Source organism: Hippoglossus hippoglossus, chromosome 5, assembly GCF_009819705.1.
Source record: "Hippoglossus hippoglossus isolate fHipHip1 chromosome 5, fHipHip1.pri, whole genome shotgun sequence".
Classification (NCBI taxonomy): domain Eukaryota; kingdom Metazoa; phylum Chordata; class Actinopteri; order Pleuronectiformes; family Pleuronectidae; genus Hippoglossus; species Hippoglossus hippoglossus.
In genome coordinates this window covers 14,366,745-14,381,268 of record NC_047155.1, presented here as the reverse complement: position 1 = coordinate 14,381,268, position 14,524 = coordinate 14,366,745, and the positions used below count along the sequence as shown (strand labels likewise).

Below are 14,524 nucleotides of genomic sequence, written 5' to 3'. Positions count from 1 at the left end.
AGACACTAGGAACTCCTCAGTTTAGAGCATTAAGATCACAATTATTTTACAGTTAACGTGGTAAGAGTGAGATCAATATAATTTTACATTAACATCCGTACTCTGTGAAAAAAGAAAGTGACAGAAATGTCAAGAAAATGCCTAATTTCCCAATGTTATAAAAAACTATAACATAAAAACCTGGGCCAGCCACTTAAACAAAATATGTTCGTCCCTGGACCATGTCCCACTTTCTGCATGATCCTGATGACAACCCAACAAAAACAGATCACACAGAGGAGTCAACATGACTCTTTGGTGAAGGTTTGTAAAAAGTGAGAACAGTGAAACCTGTGACACACACTGTGAAACCCCTGAGAGGCTCAGCTGATGTGAAGTGTCAGTGACATCTAGTGGACAAACCGCAGTCACACAGGTAGAAGAGACAGTTTCATCAGTTCAGTCATTTCTTAGGCTGCTCAAGGCCTCACCTCAGTGTCTCTATGACGACATTTCAAGAAACGCAGAAGTCATCGTGTTGTGTAAATGAGGAGCTTCTTGAAGCGCCTGAAGAAATAAATATACTGTTTTTTCTTAAAGGGAGAGTTCACCCAAAAATGACAATTCACTCATTAACTTCTCACCACTATGCCAATGGAAAGGTGGCTCAAATTTTTGAGTCCACAAAACACTTCTGGAGTTTCAGGGGTAAAAAGTGTTGCAGCCAAATCCAATACAATTGAATGAAACGGTGACCACTTCTTTAAACGTTAAAAAACCCAATACAAACATAAAATGCCTCCATGCTGCTCCTGTGGTGTCAACCAAGGGTCCATAATCTCCGACATTCAAATTTGACTCGAAACCGAGTCATTTACACCGTGTTTTTCGCCTTAAAGTCCTCTGTGATCCACAAATTGTTCTTTGTTTTTCTGAGAGCACTAACAATCTGTATTGATCAGAAGAATTACCAGCCAAACAGTTAGGAAAATGTAATGCCCAAATCGTGATGTGATTAGAATAAAAAGCACATCAATCGTCAAGAACAAAAATGGAATTGAAGTTTTTTTCAAAACATACATAACTTGACCTTTGGATTCCTGAACAAAAATTAAAATGTACCTACATTTATGTTCCCAAGATGAACCCTTTTAACTGCAATGATACATTGACTTTTTCCTCAGACACAATGAGGGTTAAAATGTTTGTTTGTAGTTAAATATGTTTCCAATTATTGGTTGAATTGACATAAAACTTTGGCACTGACATTCATGGTGCCCAGAGGATAAATTGCAGTGCAAAAATGTTGCTTAAAACACTCTATATTACATTTATAAATAACTTGTTAACCAGCAAATGTTAGCATTTGAACTTTCTAATCAAAGATTTAAGTGTTTAATGCACAATACTTGCCAACAGCTATCCTCAAGCCATTAGTTATACTAATGCAACAATTGCATCCGCTTTTAAATGCATAATTAACGTAAGAGAGTAAACCACTCTGTTAACGTTTTTGCCATCGTAATACTTCAAATCTCTGTTCAGGGTTTTTTCTGTTATTTTGCCTGCTGCCTCTACAGTGTAGCACACCAACAAGAAATAAAGAACGAAAATTAAGGACATGAGGAGCTTTTTACCATTTTTATTGTTGCTGGAGGCTCTAATACAATATGAATCATAAGCTTTACAAAATAAAAACAGAACAAAAATACAACAAAAGAGTCCCCTCCAAAATGGAAACAGTGAAAGGTTTCCACAGAGACACAAAGACAAACTGTGACCCCCAACAAAGACATAGTAGGTGAGGAGAGAGAAGAGTTGAATAAGCCGAACAGAGGAGAGGCAAACGGTCATGTTATACACAGTGTCGGGGATTGGGTTGACGACGAGGGTGTACCCGGTGATTATAACAGTCTATCCCCCATGTTTGATAAGTCTACATTTTCACTGATTGCGGCCCCATGCTCCCACACAGGCTCTCGTGCATGCGGACAGAGTGGAAGGTAAATTAAAAAAAGACAACCACCTTCAAATGCAAACTGAAGGTCACCCTCGTGTTGGCACCGTTTACAACGGCCAGAGCATGACAGTTATACATGGACAGTTATAATTTTATACAAATATATCAGGGGGGTGTCATAGACAAAATAGGTGCAAGAGATAAATTTGATGTACATAATAATGGCAGCCTCTTAACCACCGTCTATGTCCGTTTCCTCACCACGGAGGAAGAGCAGGGCCAAAGTTGATCATTTCGAAGTGACTAGGGACACATCAACTGTGAAAACTTCAGGGATTATTATAACAATGACCCTCACACTGTAAGATTATCATTAACCGTGGTAATACTATCATTATATTCATAACATGGGAGAGAACAGACAGAAAATAGAGGGGGACAGAGGGAGTGAATGGCTTCATGGCAGATGAGATGCATGAAAACAAAACCAGACAGAAAAAAAAAAAAAATCACAAAACAAAAACAAATAAAAAGCTAAGCATTTTCTCCTTTTTTTGTTTTTCCCACAAATAAACCAGAGTGCAGCACTGAAACAGGCATGGAGGGAGAGACGTAAAGAAACAGAGAAAAGATGGCAGAGATGAGGCGGAGAGAGTGAGAGAAATCAGAAAGAAAAATAAACCCAAAAATAAACAGTAGCATCTCTAGCTGTGTTGTTTGCGTTTGAGTGCCTCCATCAGGTCGACCTTCAGAGCCTCCTGCTTTGACTTGTCAGCCAGAGTCTGAACACTCCTGTTCAGGGGAGACAGAGAGAAAAGAGAGACAGTCAGTGTCGGTAAGATCAAAAAATAACAGCAAGAGAGACTGGAAAAGTTTCTCCAACGAGATGAAAACACACAATCTATGAGTTAAGGAAAATGAGCAGAGATACTAAATCGTTTTAAAAAATGTTATAAAGACAACAGAGTCCAGTTCTGCTTCTGTGAAAAATATGAGTTATAACATATTAAATGCAAACACACTGCACACATGAAACATTCATGTCAGGCAAAGGAAACCAAAAGGTTAGAGTTATTTGTTGTCATGCAGTCAAATCATGTGTTTTACCATCCTTTACATTTAGCACTTTGTTGAGCTATTTTTTTATTCATAGTAAACTCCGAGCAAATTTATAGAATTTTATAAGCAATTGTAAAATTAAACACAAGAAATCATCACCCTGTTTACATCGGACTCTTCTAAAATTGTTTTCTGAATCCTCTAAACACTCATTTATTACAGAAACTGGCCAATAGTGAGACGACCTATAAGGAAGAAATGTCAACAATGGTGGAACTTTTAAGACTTTAAGTTGGTAAGAAATAACAGGCATCTACATGCTGTTAATACACCCAGGTGCAGGGACAAACAGCTGTTTGTAAGAGGTACATCACTCAGTCCTGCTCCACCTGCTCCACCATCAACATGTTTGTGATTGTGACAAGCTCTCGGCTATGTGCTGCCACCTAGTGGATGCATTTCTCAACAACCATGCCAACATAAAGGAAGCATGAAAGTATGTGGGTTGAAATGGTTACATAGTGTGACGGACGCAACTCTTTTTGTGTGTAACAGCAGCATAAATGAGCCTTACAACTGAGCTAACATTTAAAATTTCTATGCTGTGCTTCCAAACAAATTTCAAAAGTCAAAAGTGATTTTCTTCTGCTCTACACAGAATAAAAACACCATTTAAGAAAAACCCGCAAACTGCAAAACGGGGGGTGACTGCTGTAAATCCTCTGACATGGTTAGTGTGTCGTATCTTCACACAGACTGTCCATTAGATTAAACCTGCATTGACATGCCTACATAGATTGCTGTAGATTGAGCAGTTGAAAGGCATGCAGATATCATACAGTCCTGCATTTCCCCTTGTTTGTTTTCTATAAACACGCAAACACACACAGCTCTACATGCCAGGTTGTACCTCTGACCCTAGTCAATGAAGATCTGACGCTGGGTGAGGACCTGCGACAGCTCCTTCTGGAGCTGCCGGTACTTTTGGTTATCAGGCAAAGACTCAATAGATCTGGAGCACAGGGAGGAAGGCAGATAGAGGGATTGAAAGAGGGGATAAGAAAAGATAAACACAGAGAAGAAAAGAACAACAGCAGAAATCTGAGAGGAAAGGTTAAAAACTAAATAAAAAACCAAGTCTTTTTGGAGGGTTTGAGGAGAGGGGTAGAGGAAGGAGAGGTGGTAAGTGGATATAGGAAAAAAATGCAGCTGAAAAGAAGGGCAGTATAGACAGGTCTGAATAAAATCATGAAATGACAAATGAAGAAATAGGTAAGAAAATATCAGGTGAACAGATGGAGTCACAGAGATAAACTGACTCTGGCTGCAGTTAGAAAAACAGATTCTGCAGATCCTGATGAGTGGAAGTGCTGAAAAAGAAGAAGTATCCAGACAACTCATATAGTGGTACCTTAAGCCGTTGACGATGTCCTTGGTCTTCCCAAAGTAGATTTCATTCAGTGTGGAGCGGATCTTGTTCTCCATATCCTGGAACAAGAAAGGAATCAATCTTTACTCAGTCAATTTCTGCCTCCATTTTCTGTCTGTCACCTAATTTTTGGACTCGACTTGGAGGCTGTAATTAGTCCTGAACATTAAAGTTATTAAAGTTCTATGAAATGTCAACATAAACTCCTGCAGGGACATAATCTTAATAAACAATGCAGTAATCAGTAATTTTACTGATGTCAACAAAAACAAACAAGCAGGACAGTGACAGTTATACTGACTTCAACGAGGCGGCCGATGTTGGCGATGTGGGGTGAGGATTCTCCAACCGTTTCGTCTTTTTCCATCTGTGAAACAACGAAACACGTGAAGTTAATGGAAGACGAGAGCACAGCTGGAAGCATCAGCAGCTGGTTTTGTGGTCATACCTGTCTTGTGAGGCTGCCGCCCAGGTTCATGGTTCCAGAGCCTGTCTTGGTTGTCTGGAGCCACAGCATGACAGTGGAGGTGAGTTTGTAGTGAGCAGTGCGACCGCTGGACTTCTCCTGTAAACACAGACAGACCAGGGAATCTGAGTATAGTCCAAACAAGGGACTTAAAAGGGAACTAGAAAGTTTTGCACTGTATCACATGTCTGCAATTGATGATGATGAATATATCACAGATGATCTTAACTGCTGCATTAAAAAAAATCCCCTCTTGCCTTACAGCATATCAAACAGGATAATTATTTTACCTACATGGCAACAAAACATGTTAGCAGATTAACCTTGGTTATCAATGCTATTTACAATTAACTGTTTGTGTCTCTTTGGTGTTTTAGAATATATCCTTTTGTCTCATATATTTTGCATGTACATCAGCCAAGGAGGTGGTTTTCATTGCAGTTTGGAGAATTAACCAAAACCTACTGAACTGATTTTACGGGCCAAGAAAAAAATTCCAGTTCTAAACACATACATGTGTACTTTTAGAATTTAGTGTTTCCTATCAGCTGATTCTTACCTGCACCTCCACCACATGGATGGAGTCCCAGCACCCTTTGATTTTCTTGGATCCGTCCCCAGCCTTCTTGATGAGAATAACTCCAGCGAAGCCATGATCCAAGTCCCAGAGGTAAACAGAGGACACTCCACCCTCAAAGTACCTAAAATTAGACAAATGTCAGGAGTCACAGGAGGACCATGTGGACTGCTTATTTGAAAAACTCAGCATGAGACCGCTCGGCTGGTACTTACAGGTCTCTGTACTGGTCAAAGGCGTTATTGGCTTCGACCTCGAGTTTCCTCAGGCGAGCTGAAGGCATTGCACCATCTTCAATGGGAGGTTCATACTTATTACTCCACGGGGATCTAATGTATGAAAGAGCACAACAGAATTCTGTGTTAACGTGTATCTGAAATGTTCAGCTGCTGTGGCGCTTTACATGAGCACTGAATGTCTCTAAATGTCTCCTTTTAGCAGCTAAATCATTGATGTGACACTAACTTTCACTAAGCAATGACCTTGTAGTCATAAGTGGCAGGTACAGGACTGAGGTACATTGAATATGTCTTTTTGTGAAGGGGACAAAAGTTACACAATATTATCTATCTTAAGTTTGCTATTATTAGCCACCACACCCTACTGGTCATATGAGACCAATTAAGACTTAAGCAAAATCCCTGAATGTGTTGGATTAGGACTGCGACTGACAAGTATTTTACAACTGAGCAATTAATTGTTTAGCCTATACAACCTGAGAGAGTAGAGAGGTTGTGTTGGGTTATGTTGCTTGAGTGATCTGCAGTGACCCGGCCCTTTGCTGCATGTCTTCCTCAATCTCTTTCAGGCTTAGAATCTGTCCCATCAATAAAGGCCAAATAACTCCAAAGATATCTTTAAAAAGTTTCATAGTCTTGCTTAAATAAGATCAACTATAGTGACAGGTAAAACAAGCCATGAAATTTTAATTCCACAGCTTTACAATTGTCCCCCTTCACTACCACACTGTCAAAATGACCCAGTATCACACAGGCTCATGCTGACCTCACACAAACCATAGCAGTAGTATCTCTGCTATCTGTGCCAAGCAATTCTTAGGATCTACAAATACTTAATAAGAATAATACTAAATACATTTCAATAAAAGTGAATATTCGTTCTAGAAGCCAAAATGTCAGATTTAATTCTCTAGTCTTTAAATTCAGTCCCAGTCTGGGGCTTATGTCCCCATGATTGATTAACTGATCATAACGTAGTGCATGTTCCATGTCTGTGACTCCAGTGCAGGGATATATTTGACCTGTAGGAGTCGCCGTCTCGGTTGTAATCACAAAGCAGATAGTCTTTCCCCACCACCTTGTCCCGGGCGATCTTCAGGGGCTGGTCCACAGAGGACAGGAGGTCCTCACACAGACTGGGCACCTGGAAACAAACACACAGAAAAACATTCAATACATTTACTCGTTATCTACAGCACAGATATAAGAGTCCAGCTGCTGTAGCACATCTGGTCTCCTCAGCCACAAGATTACAAGCTGTTTTTGTCAATTAAAGTATTTCTGTAACAGATGTTGATTAGAAAAAAAAAAAAAAAGCAACCTCCCAGGACTGTGGATAAACAGAGGAGACAGCAAAACAAAACAATCTTTGCATCCGATTTTCTCCTTTTAAGACAATGATTTGAAAGTTCTGGTCTTTCTCTCACATTCCAGCCTCGCTCGATAAACAGAGGTTAGAGACTGGAGCCAGAATAAATCATCAATGGGAAACCTAATATCAAGAGGATAAGGGCATACAAATTACTTCGCACAGACTGATATGGACCCCGCTCACTGTGACCTCCTGCAGCAGAGCATCGACACAAAGGAGGCCCTGTTTTACCTAAAAATGCCAGCACAGCCCTGAATACACACACAGACACACACATACACATACACACACCTGACAGCCCAGACTGGGTAAGACAATGGAGGCAGGGGTGACCAAAACCACAGGGACAAACAGGAAAGAGAGAGGTGAATTCAGGTGATTCTTAATTGCCAGGAAGCGTTTGAGCAGAGATGGTGGAGCTTAAATGTGGCTGGCAGTGGAGGTGATTGACGGCTGTGATAATAATCACTAACAACCCGACACAGTGAGAGAGCTGAGGTTAAAGGTGTGGGAAGAGGAAGGTGAGTAGTTGGGGGTCTCGCCATTAAAGGGATGGATATACCCAAAATACAAGGTGTCGTGCAAACAAATGTAAAAGTGTGATTTGATTGGTGTCTGATTTCGCTTCCTTTGTCCAATTATTTCAAAATACAAATTTTGAAGGGTAGAAATCTGTTGTGTTGTGTTACTGTTGAGTGTAGAATGAAGAAATTAAATACAAACAACTTCCACTGACACTACAGATACCTATATTCAAGTCTAACAGCTTAAGTTTCACAGTTGGCACAGGGATCTGCAGCAACAGTCACACATACTTAACACTTCATAAAGTTACATTTAAACACCACAAACGAAACACACATATACAACCACACTATAGATTCTAAGACAGAGGACAGGGTATGACTATTATAAAGATTATACTGAGTGGTTTAACACAAGAAATACATCAATAAATTTGAGCTAAGTTGAAATTGAAGCGTAAAAACGGTTTCCCTATATGACTTAAGTATTTTTTCTTGCATTCAGCAAACTTTTTTTCTCGGGTTGGCAAAGAGACAAGAATAAAACTAAAATGGTAGCCCTCCTCACAATCACATTGATTGTACCTTTCTGTGTAAATGTAATTTTATTATCTCAATGTTATGTCATTGTATCATATAAACAGACAAATTACCTTGTAATGGTCCAACGAATAAATCCTAATTGTTGGACTATGATATAGGGCTGCATATTAATATTTTCTTTATCAATTAACCTGCCAATTATTTTGAATAATCACATATTCGTTGTGTCTAAAAATGTCCCTTCCAATTCTCCACATTGACAGTAACAAGATATTTAAGAAAATATATTGGAGATTCTGCGAAAAATAATTGCTTGAAATGATTAACTGATTACGAAAATAGATGTTGATTAAACCAATCAACACACTAATCGTAGGAGGCTAACTGGTATTGACATCCAGTCTGTTCTCATACTCAGTTCTCAGTACATTTTGATGCGTCTCTGTAAAGATTCTTATTCATCTTGGTCAAGTTGTCTTCAGGAGTTGTACATGTGTACGTAGGCATGTAATATGTGTTGGTGTTGACATGTGAAGCTGAGCTTTAGAGAAGGCTGAACTTTCTCCCTCTTCTGTTATCTGTTTGAAAGTTGCTCCTGACTGAGTTATCTGGTCAAACACTGACTCCAACCTTTTAGGTTGGGTAATCCTTTCAACAGAGGGTCTGCTACTTTTGGAATGAATAACATTGGGTTTTGTTAACATTACGTATACCCTGACATGGCAGTGTGTTTTGCCTGTAAGGAAATCTGACAGGAAAAGCAAAGACTCACCAGGTCAATGAGGTCACTGAGGTTCTTCTCGATCTGCTGAGGCGGTAGACGCCTCATCAGGTCCAGAGCACAGTCTAGCTGCTGGTCACTCTGAAACAAACAAAACAACCAAATGAGCAAACACAATTGTTGAAATACAAATTGTTGTAAAGTAAAAACAAACTTCACATCTTTTAGACAACTAACACAGCGCTCTCATATAGGTTTTGTAGCAAATCAATAAGCACTGCACGAGGTAAAATAACTGAAATAAAAGATTAACATTTTGGGAAAAAGTATCACATTGATTTTGTTGTTACTAAATGCTGAAGAGATCATGGAAAAGTTTTGAGGATAGTACAGACTAGATACACAGGACACAGGGCCATTCGTGTTTACTGAGACTCATAAATCTTAGTAGTAGTGTGTAAATAAACAAGCTACGGTCAAATATTGACAATTGTATTCATAATGTTTAACTTTTGGTTGCAGAAAAATACCTTTTAACTTACAGTAGTAACAGTGTTATGAGTTTGTGCGGTTTGTCACTACAACCGACGTAGAAGGCCAAAAGACACAGCTACAATTATTACCTTTATCATCATCATAAAAACATTTTATTATTTTTGAGTGGATTCTGAATTTTTTTGGTCTCCAACATAAAACCAAATGACAGCATAATCGAATCGATCTGTCCTGGTGTATTGGTATTTGAAGCCTAATAAATATTCCAATCCTTGGTTGTGTTAATGTTCCTGTCTCAACACTTCAACACTACATTTTTACTGACACCAAATATTGAAGCAGGGATCGTCACTGTATTCCTGAAGCTCTATCTGTTATTTAATCTTAATGAGGCTTTAGCAGACTGTTAGTCAAATTAAATGAAAAGTCTTTGAATACTAAAAGTGCTCTTTGTTTTAAGCCATCTACTGCAGTAAACAAGTAAACACTGTCCGAAAACTAAAAAGACTTTGTATCCGATTGCTGTGAATCAATGAGGAAGCTATTAACGTCCAGTATGAACAAAAGGAATGACTACAGCCAGCAAAACCTGTTTCAATGTTCTTATGGGAATCAGAAACTAAACTTTAAAGAAAAGCAGTCATGCAAATAAAGTTACAAAGCTTTCTAACTGGCTCTACAAGTTTTAAAGCAGGTTGACTTTTAGTGTGCAGCTGTATTATGTGGGAAAATATACGCAAGTATTGGATCAGGACTCAGGACTCTATTAAAAAGAAAAAACCACACCAAGTTCCTTTGCTTCACCAACAGAGTCAAATGATAACAGCCTGCTACATTCTGTATGATGGTATGAGAGGAGTTGCTGTGCAGGAAGTACTCACACCCTTGAAGGCAAACTGTGAGATTACAATATTAGCTCAGTCGACAGAACAGCACTCATGATGAGTCATGTGGCTTTTTTTGCAGAGAATAGACAAAAAGAGGATAAAACCCATTCATAAAGCGCAGAAAACCATTCTTTGAGTAAAACCTTTTACACCTGATCACATCCAGAACAGTGAGGTCAGTGCAAATATTGACCGGTCAAAGGATCCTTTTCATTTGGCCATTGCTGTGTGGCATGTGTGTCATGTACAGGCATGGGCAAAATCAAATTCATGTTAAGTGGTACAGGTGAGCCATTAGAGAGCAGATATGATGTTGAATTGTGAGGTTAACTACCAACAAGTGAAAATTTCTGCTACAAAACAACTACAACTCAGATCAAACTTTATTTTCACATTTACTTTTAAGAATTGGCAAAGAAAATCAATTAAAGTACATTTTTCAATCGGAAAAGCTTTATAAAATAGATGTCTTGATACAATTATATTATTTACAATTTTTTTTTTTAAGTGTGGCTGTTTGTGTCTTTGTTCCACATAAAAGCTGTTAATTCAAGTCGGCACAAGAAAGACATACTGTTGAATTTTTGTCCAGGTCATGGAGTCAGCCCAAAGGCAAGGCACCAGCTGTATCATTACTGACTGGACTAATAACACACATTAACCAGCTCTCATACAGGAATCCACCAAAATTTCCGATCCATACAAACAACACGAGTGGGTATCAAAGATATGATCACTCATCGCCTTCCCACTCAGCCACCACTGTCAATTATGTCTACAGATCATTAACAAGCTGGAAGATTCACAGTCTAATGAAATGAACTGAACAAACAGCAGCTTCAGAAGTTTTGAACAATAGTTCACACATGAATCCACTTGGTGATTTTCAATCCTACTGGAGTCTGACCAACAATGCAGTTACTCCCCCCCCCCCTCACACATCAGCACCTGACCGTGTCTTTGTCTCTATTTTCTCAACTGGTCAAAACTCTGAAAGTTTTATCTTTTCATTGACAGTGAAGAATGAAGTGGTTACTAGTTATTGAAAAACAAAAAGGATCAATAGGCCGCTGAGCTGAATCAGACAGATTTGATCTCATCCTGGTATCAGTGTATTTACATGATGATGGATAAAATATGACACAAACGTCTTTTGATGCATTTTCTTCTGGGTTAGAAGAAGTAAATCAACTACAAAACACTGCAAAAAGATCAATATTGGAACAGAAGGAAGGTCTTAGAGGATATTGATAAACTGCTATTACAGTCTACAGCTTGACACTATCAGAGGCCAGTTTCTGTTTTTTGACGACATCTTAAGAGTTGTTTACTCTGGCTTGTTTTGTTGTGTACTCAGTCCACACAAGTACAATAACGTGATCAAAGTTCGCATTAAACTACAGTTTGTCAAGCAGCAGGCTCAGTCCTTTGACTCTCGCAGATCAACATTCCAGTATCTCGTATGTACCACTGCTTAAAAAACGAAGTCAGTCCTTCTATTGTGAAAAGTCTCTTTGTTGTTCACACGCTTCAGGATAAATGAAATGTTAAATATTTAACTTTTCTTCAGGCAAGAGGAACATAGCCTGCATAACACAACCTCCCCCCAGGGGTTTCTCTCCCTTAAATATGCAGTTAGCAACAGGATATTAGCAAGAAGGGAAGGACAGACCAGCCACAACATGAAACTCTGGGGAATGTGTAGGAAGATGTAGGTAGGTGTGAAATAGTAGACGGACAAGAAACATTCTTCAGCTAACCCTTAGGTTACTGGCCATACTACAGTCATTTACAGCTGGGAATTCTCAGACTCTGCCATCAAAAATCACCTTAATTCAGCTAAAGTCCCACAGAGATAGAGATTTTATCGCAACTCTGGTTATTACTAAATGTTTGTCATCTACACCACTAGTTTTTTCGGCATTGCCACATACTCTGTGGTTAAACCATTTGAATTCTACTCTCTCTCAACCCTCCACGCTGACTCTTCTATGAAGTAACTCCTCTAAAGTGTGTAACCCTAACAAAGTCTACTCCTGCAGCTGCCAGCTGGTCAAAGGACAGTGACGTGTTGAGCGGAGAAAGCCCTCTTTCCATAAACATTTTTATAAAAGGGTGACCCTGAACATAACAGTTTCCAGCCAACATCTCCAGTGCCATTCCTCTCTCCCCTGAGTGAGCTTTTTCGCCTGTCTTCAAGTCTCTCGCAGCCGATGAATCAGTCTGCTCCATCGGACACCTGCGATCCTCGACACTGTGTTTACCAGTGATCCCATCTCCGTGTAAACACTCGCTCAGACCTACAACCCTTAGGGGGTCAGGGTGAGAGCGGTGTGGGGAAGAGCGAGCAGGATGGATGAGGTGAGGCCGAGGAGGGCGACTGCGGAGGAGAACCATATGCCCTTCCCAACTCGGGCGTGTGATAACAGCACTGTGGTGGCGCTTAACTCAGTCTTGTAAACAGTGTGAAAGCACAAAATGGTGCTGTGCGATGCTAGAATAGTTCAAGTTGAATATTAGGTTTTTGTAAAGCATAGATACATGAACAATTATGACGGTGTTACTGCCACATATGGTTCAAAGACAGGAGAAGGCAAGCAGCAGGTAAACAATAACTGAGGGTGTGATTTGTAGCTCTCTGGCCGATCATAACATTTCCCAGAGACAGTTTTGGATCTAACTCAGAGGGCAGTAAAAAGCTGAGCAGCAGAGGAGGCTGACAGCTTGACATGGTTGGGAATAGGAGGAGCAAGCAAGTCTTATTTTAGCTACAGGCACTTGGCTATTTTAGCTTGAGTGTGCGTTTGTGTGTGTGTGTGTTTGTGTGTGTGTGTGCACGGCTTGAGGGTTGTATGAGTGCGTGTTATATTAGGACTCCTCTCCAATACTGTTCACGAACTTGTGTCAAATCCAAAACATCCTGTGCTAACTTTAAGCCCGTGAGGCTAACTGCTAACTAGCTACCTGGCTAACGAGCAGCCTAAAGATATCGCTGGTGCTGCTAGCCGCGAAGCTAACTCAATCGCATCCGGTACAGCGAAGTTTTGCAAACGGAGCGAGTCGGTGGTTTATACACTTGGCTCCCCGGCTGCCGCTGCTCCTCTCGGGTTACCTCCACGGCTAGCCCCAGCCTTAGCTTAGCGCCGCTAGCCGCCGTTAGCTCTCAGTTAGCAGGAGGCAGCAGCAGCCGCAGCCGCAGCCCTCTTCCTCCCGGCCCCGTCTCTCCCAGCTCCTCTGCCGCGGCCCTTACCATGTCTGCGACGGTCTCAGCGGGGCAGGGGAGCACGGATTCACCGACGTCTGGACACCTTAGCTTCGCTGCAGGTTTATCGAGTCGCTCCTCTCGGGTGTTTTGCTGTTCGTCGCCTTGTGTTTTTGACCCCCCCAGCGGAAGATGTTTTTTTTTTGTTTTCGCCTCACCCTCACTGAACCCAGCCCTGTCAGCGAAATTCACTTCCTCGACCGGGCTACAGGAAGGAGGCTGCAGGCAGAGAAACGGGCCCCGGTTGCACGTCCGGGTCACTCCGGGCTTTCTCCGCAGCAGCCAATCGCGGAGGAGCGAGAAATGCATTGCCAAGTATGGAAAGGGCGGAGTGGTACAGTAAATACTGCGCTGCACACAGGGAGCTGCACGAACATCTAGTTCTACCGCCGACCGCTGCAATCTCACATTCATGTAAAACTACAACAAACTGTGCACATCTACTCTCACCTCAGATATGGTGCCAATCCTGATAGTATGATCATTTATTGACAGATTTATTTATGAATATTAATATTTGATCGCATCACTTTCTACTGTCATAGCCTCTGATATATGCGTTTACTAACAGTTATGATCATGTTATTATTATATATATTATTATACCTATATTATTGTGTATTTCGTTCATGTCCTGATATTTGTATTGATTGTATCTTCATGATGATTGATTGTCTTGAAAGGCACCCATAAATAAAATGCATTATTATTTGTTATTACCAATAAATTTCACTTATTATTTTGAAATCGGGTTCTCTCATCCTTTTGTTTTATTTTATTTTTTAATTTTTAATTTTTATTATTATTTTAGTACTACCTTTGCCTTGGGTTATAATTTTTCCTTTATACTGGCATTACAATTGATTAATGTGCCTTTATGGAAAACCCTTTTTGAGTTTAGTCTTGGGCGAGTTATTTTTTTTCCAGCTGATTGTAATGTAATTCTATTGAATTCTACTTTTTTTGTGTAGTCATAATCATACATTATCGCAAGGTACAATGAGACATTCC

General features: G+C 40.1%; 2 protein-coding genes across 3 annotated transcripts in view; one reads left to right on the top strand and one right to left on the bottom strand.

Moving 5' to 3' along the window:
• LOC117761837 (olfactory receptor class A-like protein 4) overlaps positions 1-14,524 on the top strand; it is a 946,130-nt gene that overhangs the window by 857,734 nt on the left and 73,872 nt on the right. The window lies entirely within an intron of this gene.
• capzb (capping actin protein of muscle Z-line subunit beta) lies at positions 1,607-13,837 on the bottom strand. 2 transcript variants are annotated; one of them, XM_034586091.1, is made up of 10 exons: positions 13,502-13,837; positions 8,921-9,010; positions 6,732-6,853; positions 5,686-5,799; positions 5,453-5,594; positions 4,876-4,992; positions 4,729-4,794; positions 4,410-4,486; positions 3,909-4,010; positions 1,607-2,731 (listed from the first exon to the last, which is right to left on the bottom strand). In XM_034586091.1, exons 1-9 carry the CDS (start codon positions 13,820-13,822, stop codon positions 3,917-3,919), a joined length of 1,143 nt encoding a protein of 380 aa, XP_034441982.1. In that variant the 5' UTR covers positions 13,823-13,837; the 3' UTR covers positions 1,607-2,731; positions 3,909-3,916. The 2 variants fall into 2 exon arrangements, with proteins under 2 accessions (XP_034441982.1, XP_034441983.1); XM_034586092.1 differs by lacking the exon at positions 3,909-4,010.

Excerpts from the sequence above, each read along its gene's own strand:
- capzb (XM_034586091.1), bottom strand. The coding sequence starts at position 13,822 with ATGCATTTCTCGCTCCTCCGCGATTGGCTGCTGCGGAGAAAGCCCGGA. Across the intron at positions 6,854-8,920 it reads TCAGTGACCTCATTGACCTG|GTGCCCAGTCTGTGTGAGGA; the intron begins GTGAGTCTTTGC and ends GTTTGTTTCCAG. Across the intron at positions 4,795-4,875 it reads GCGGCAGCCTCACAAGACAG|ATGGAAAAAGACGAAACGGT; the intron begins GTATGACCACAA and ends GTTGTTTCACAG.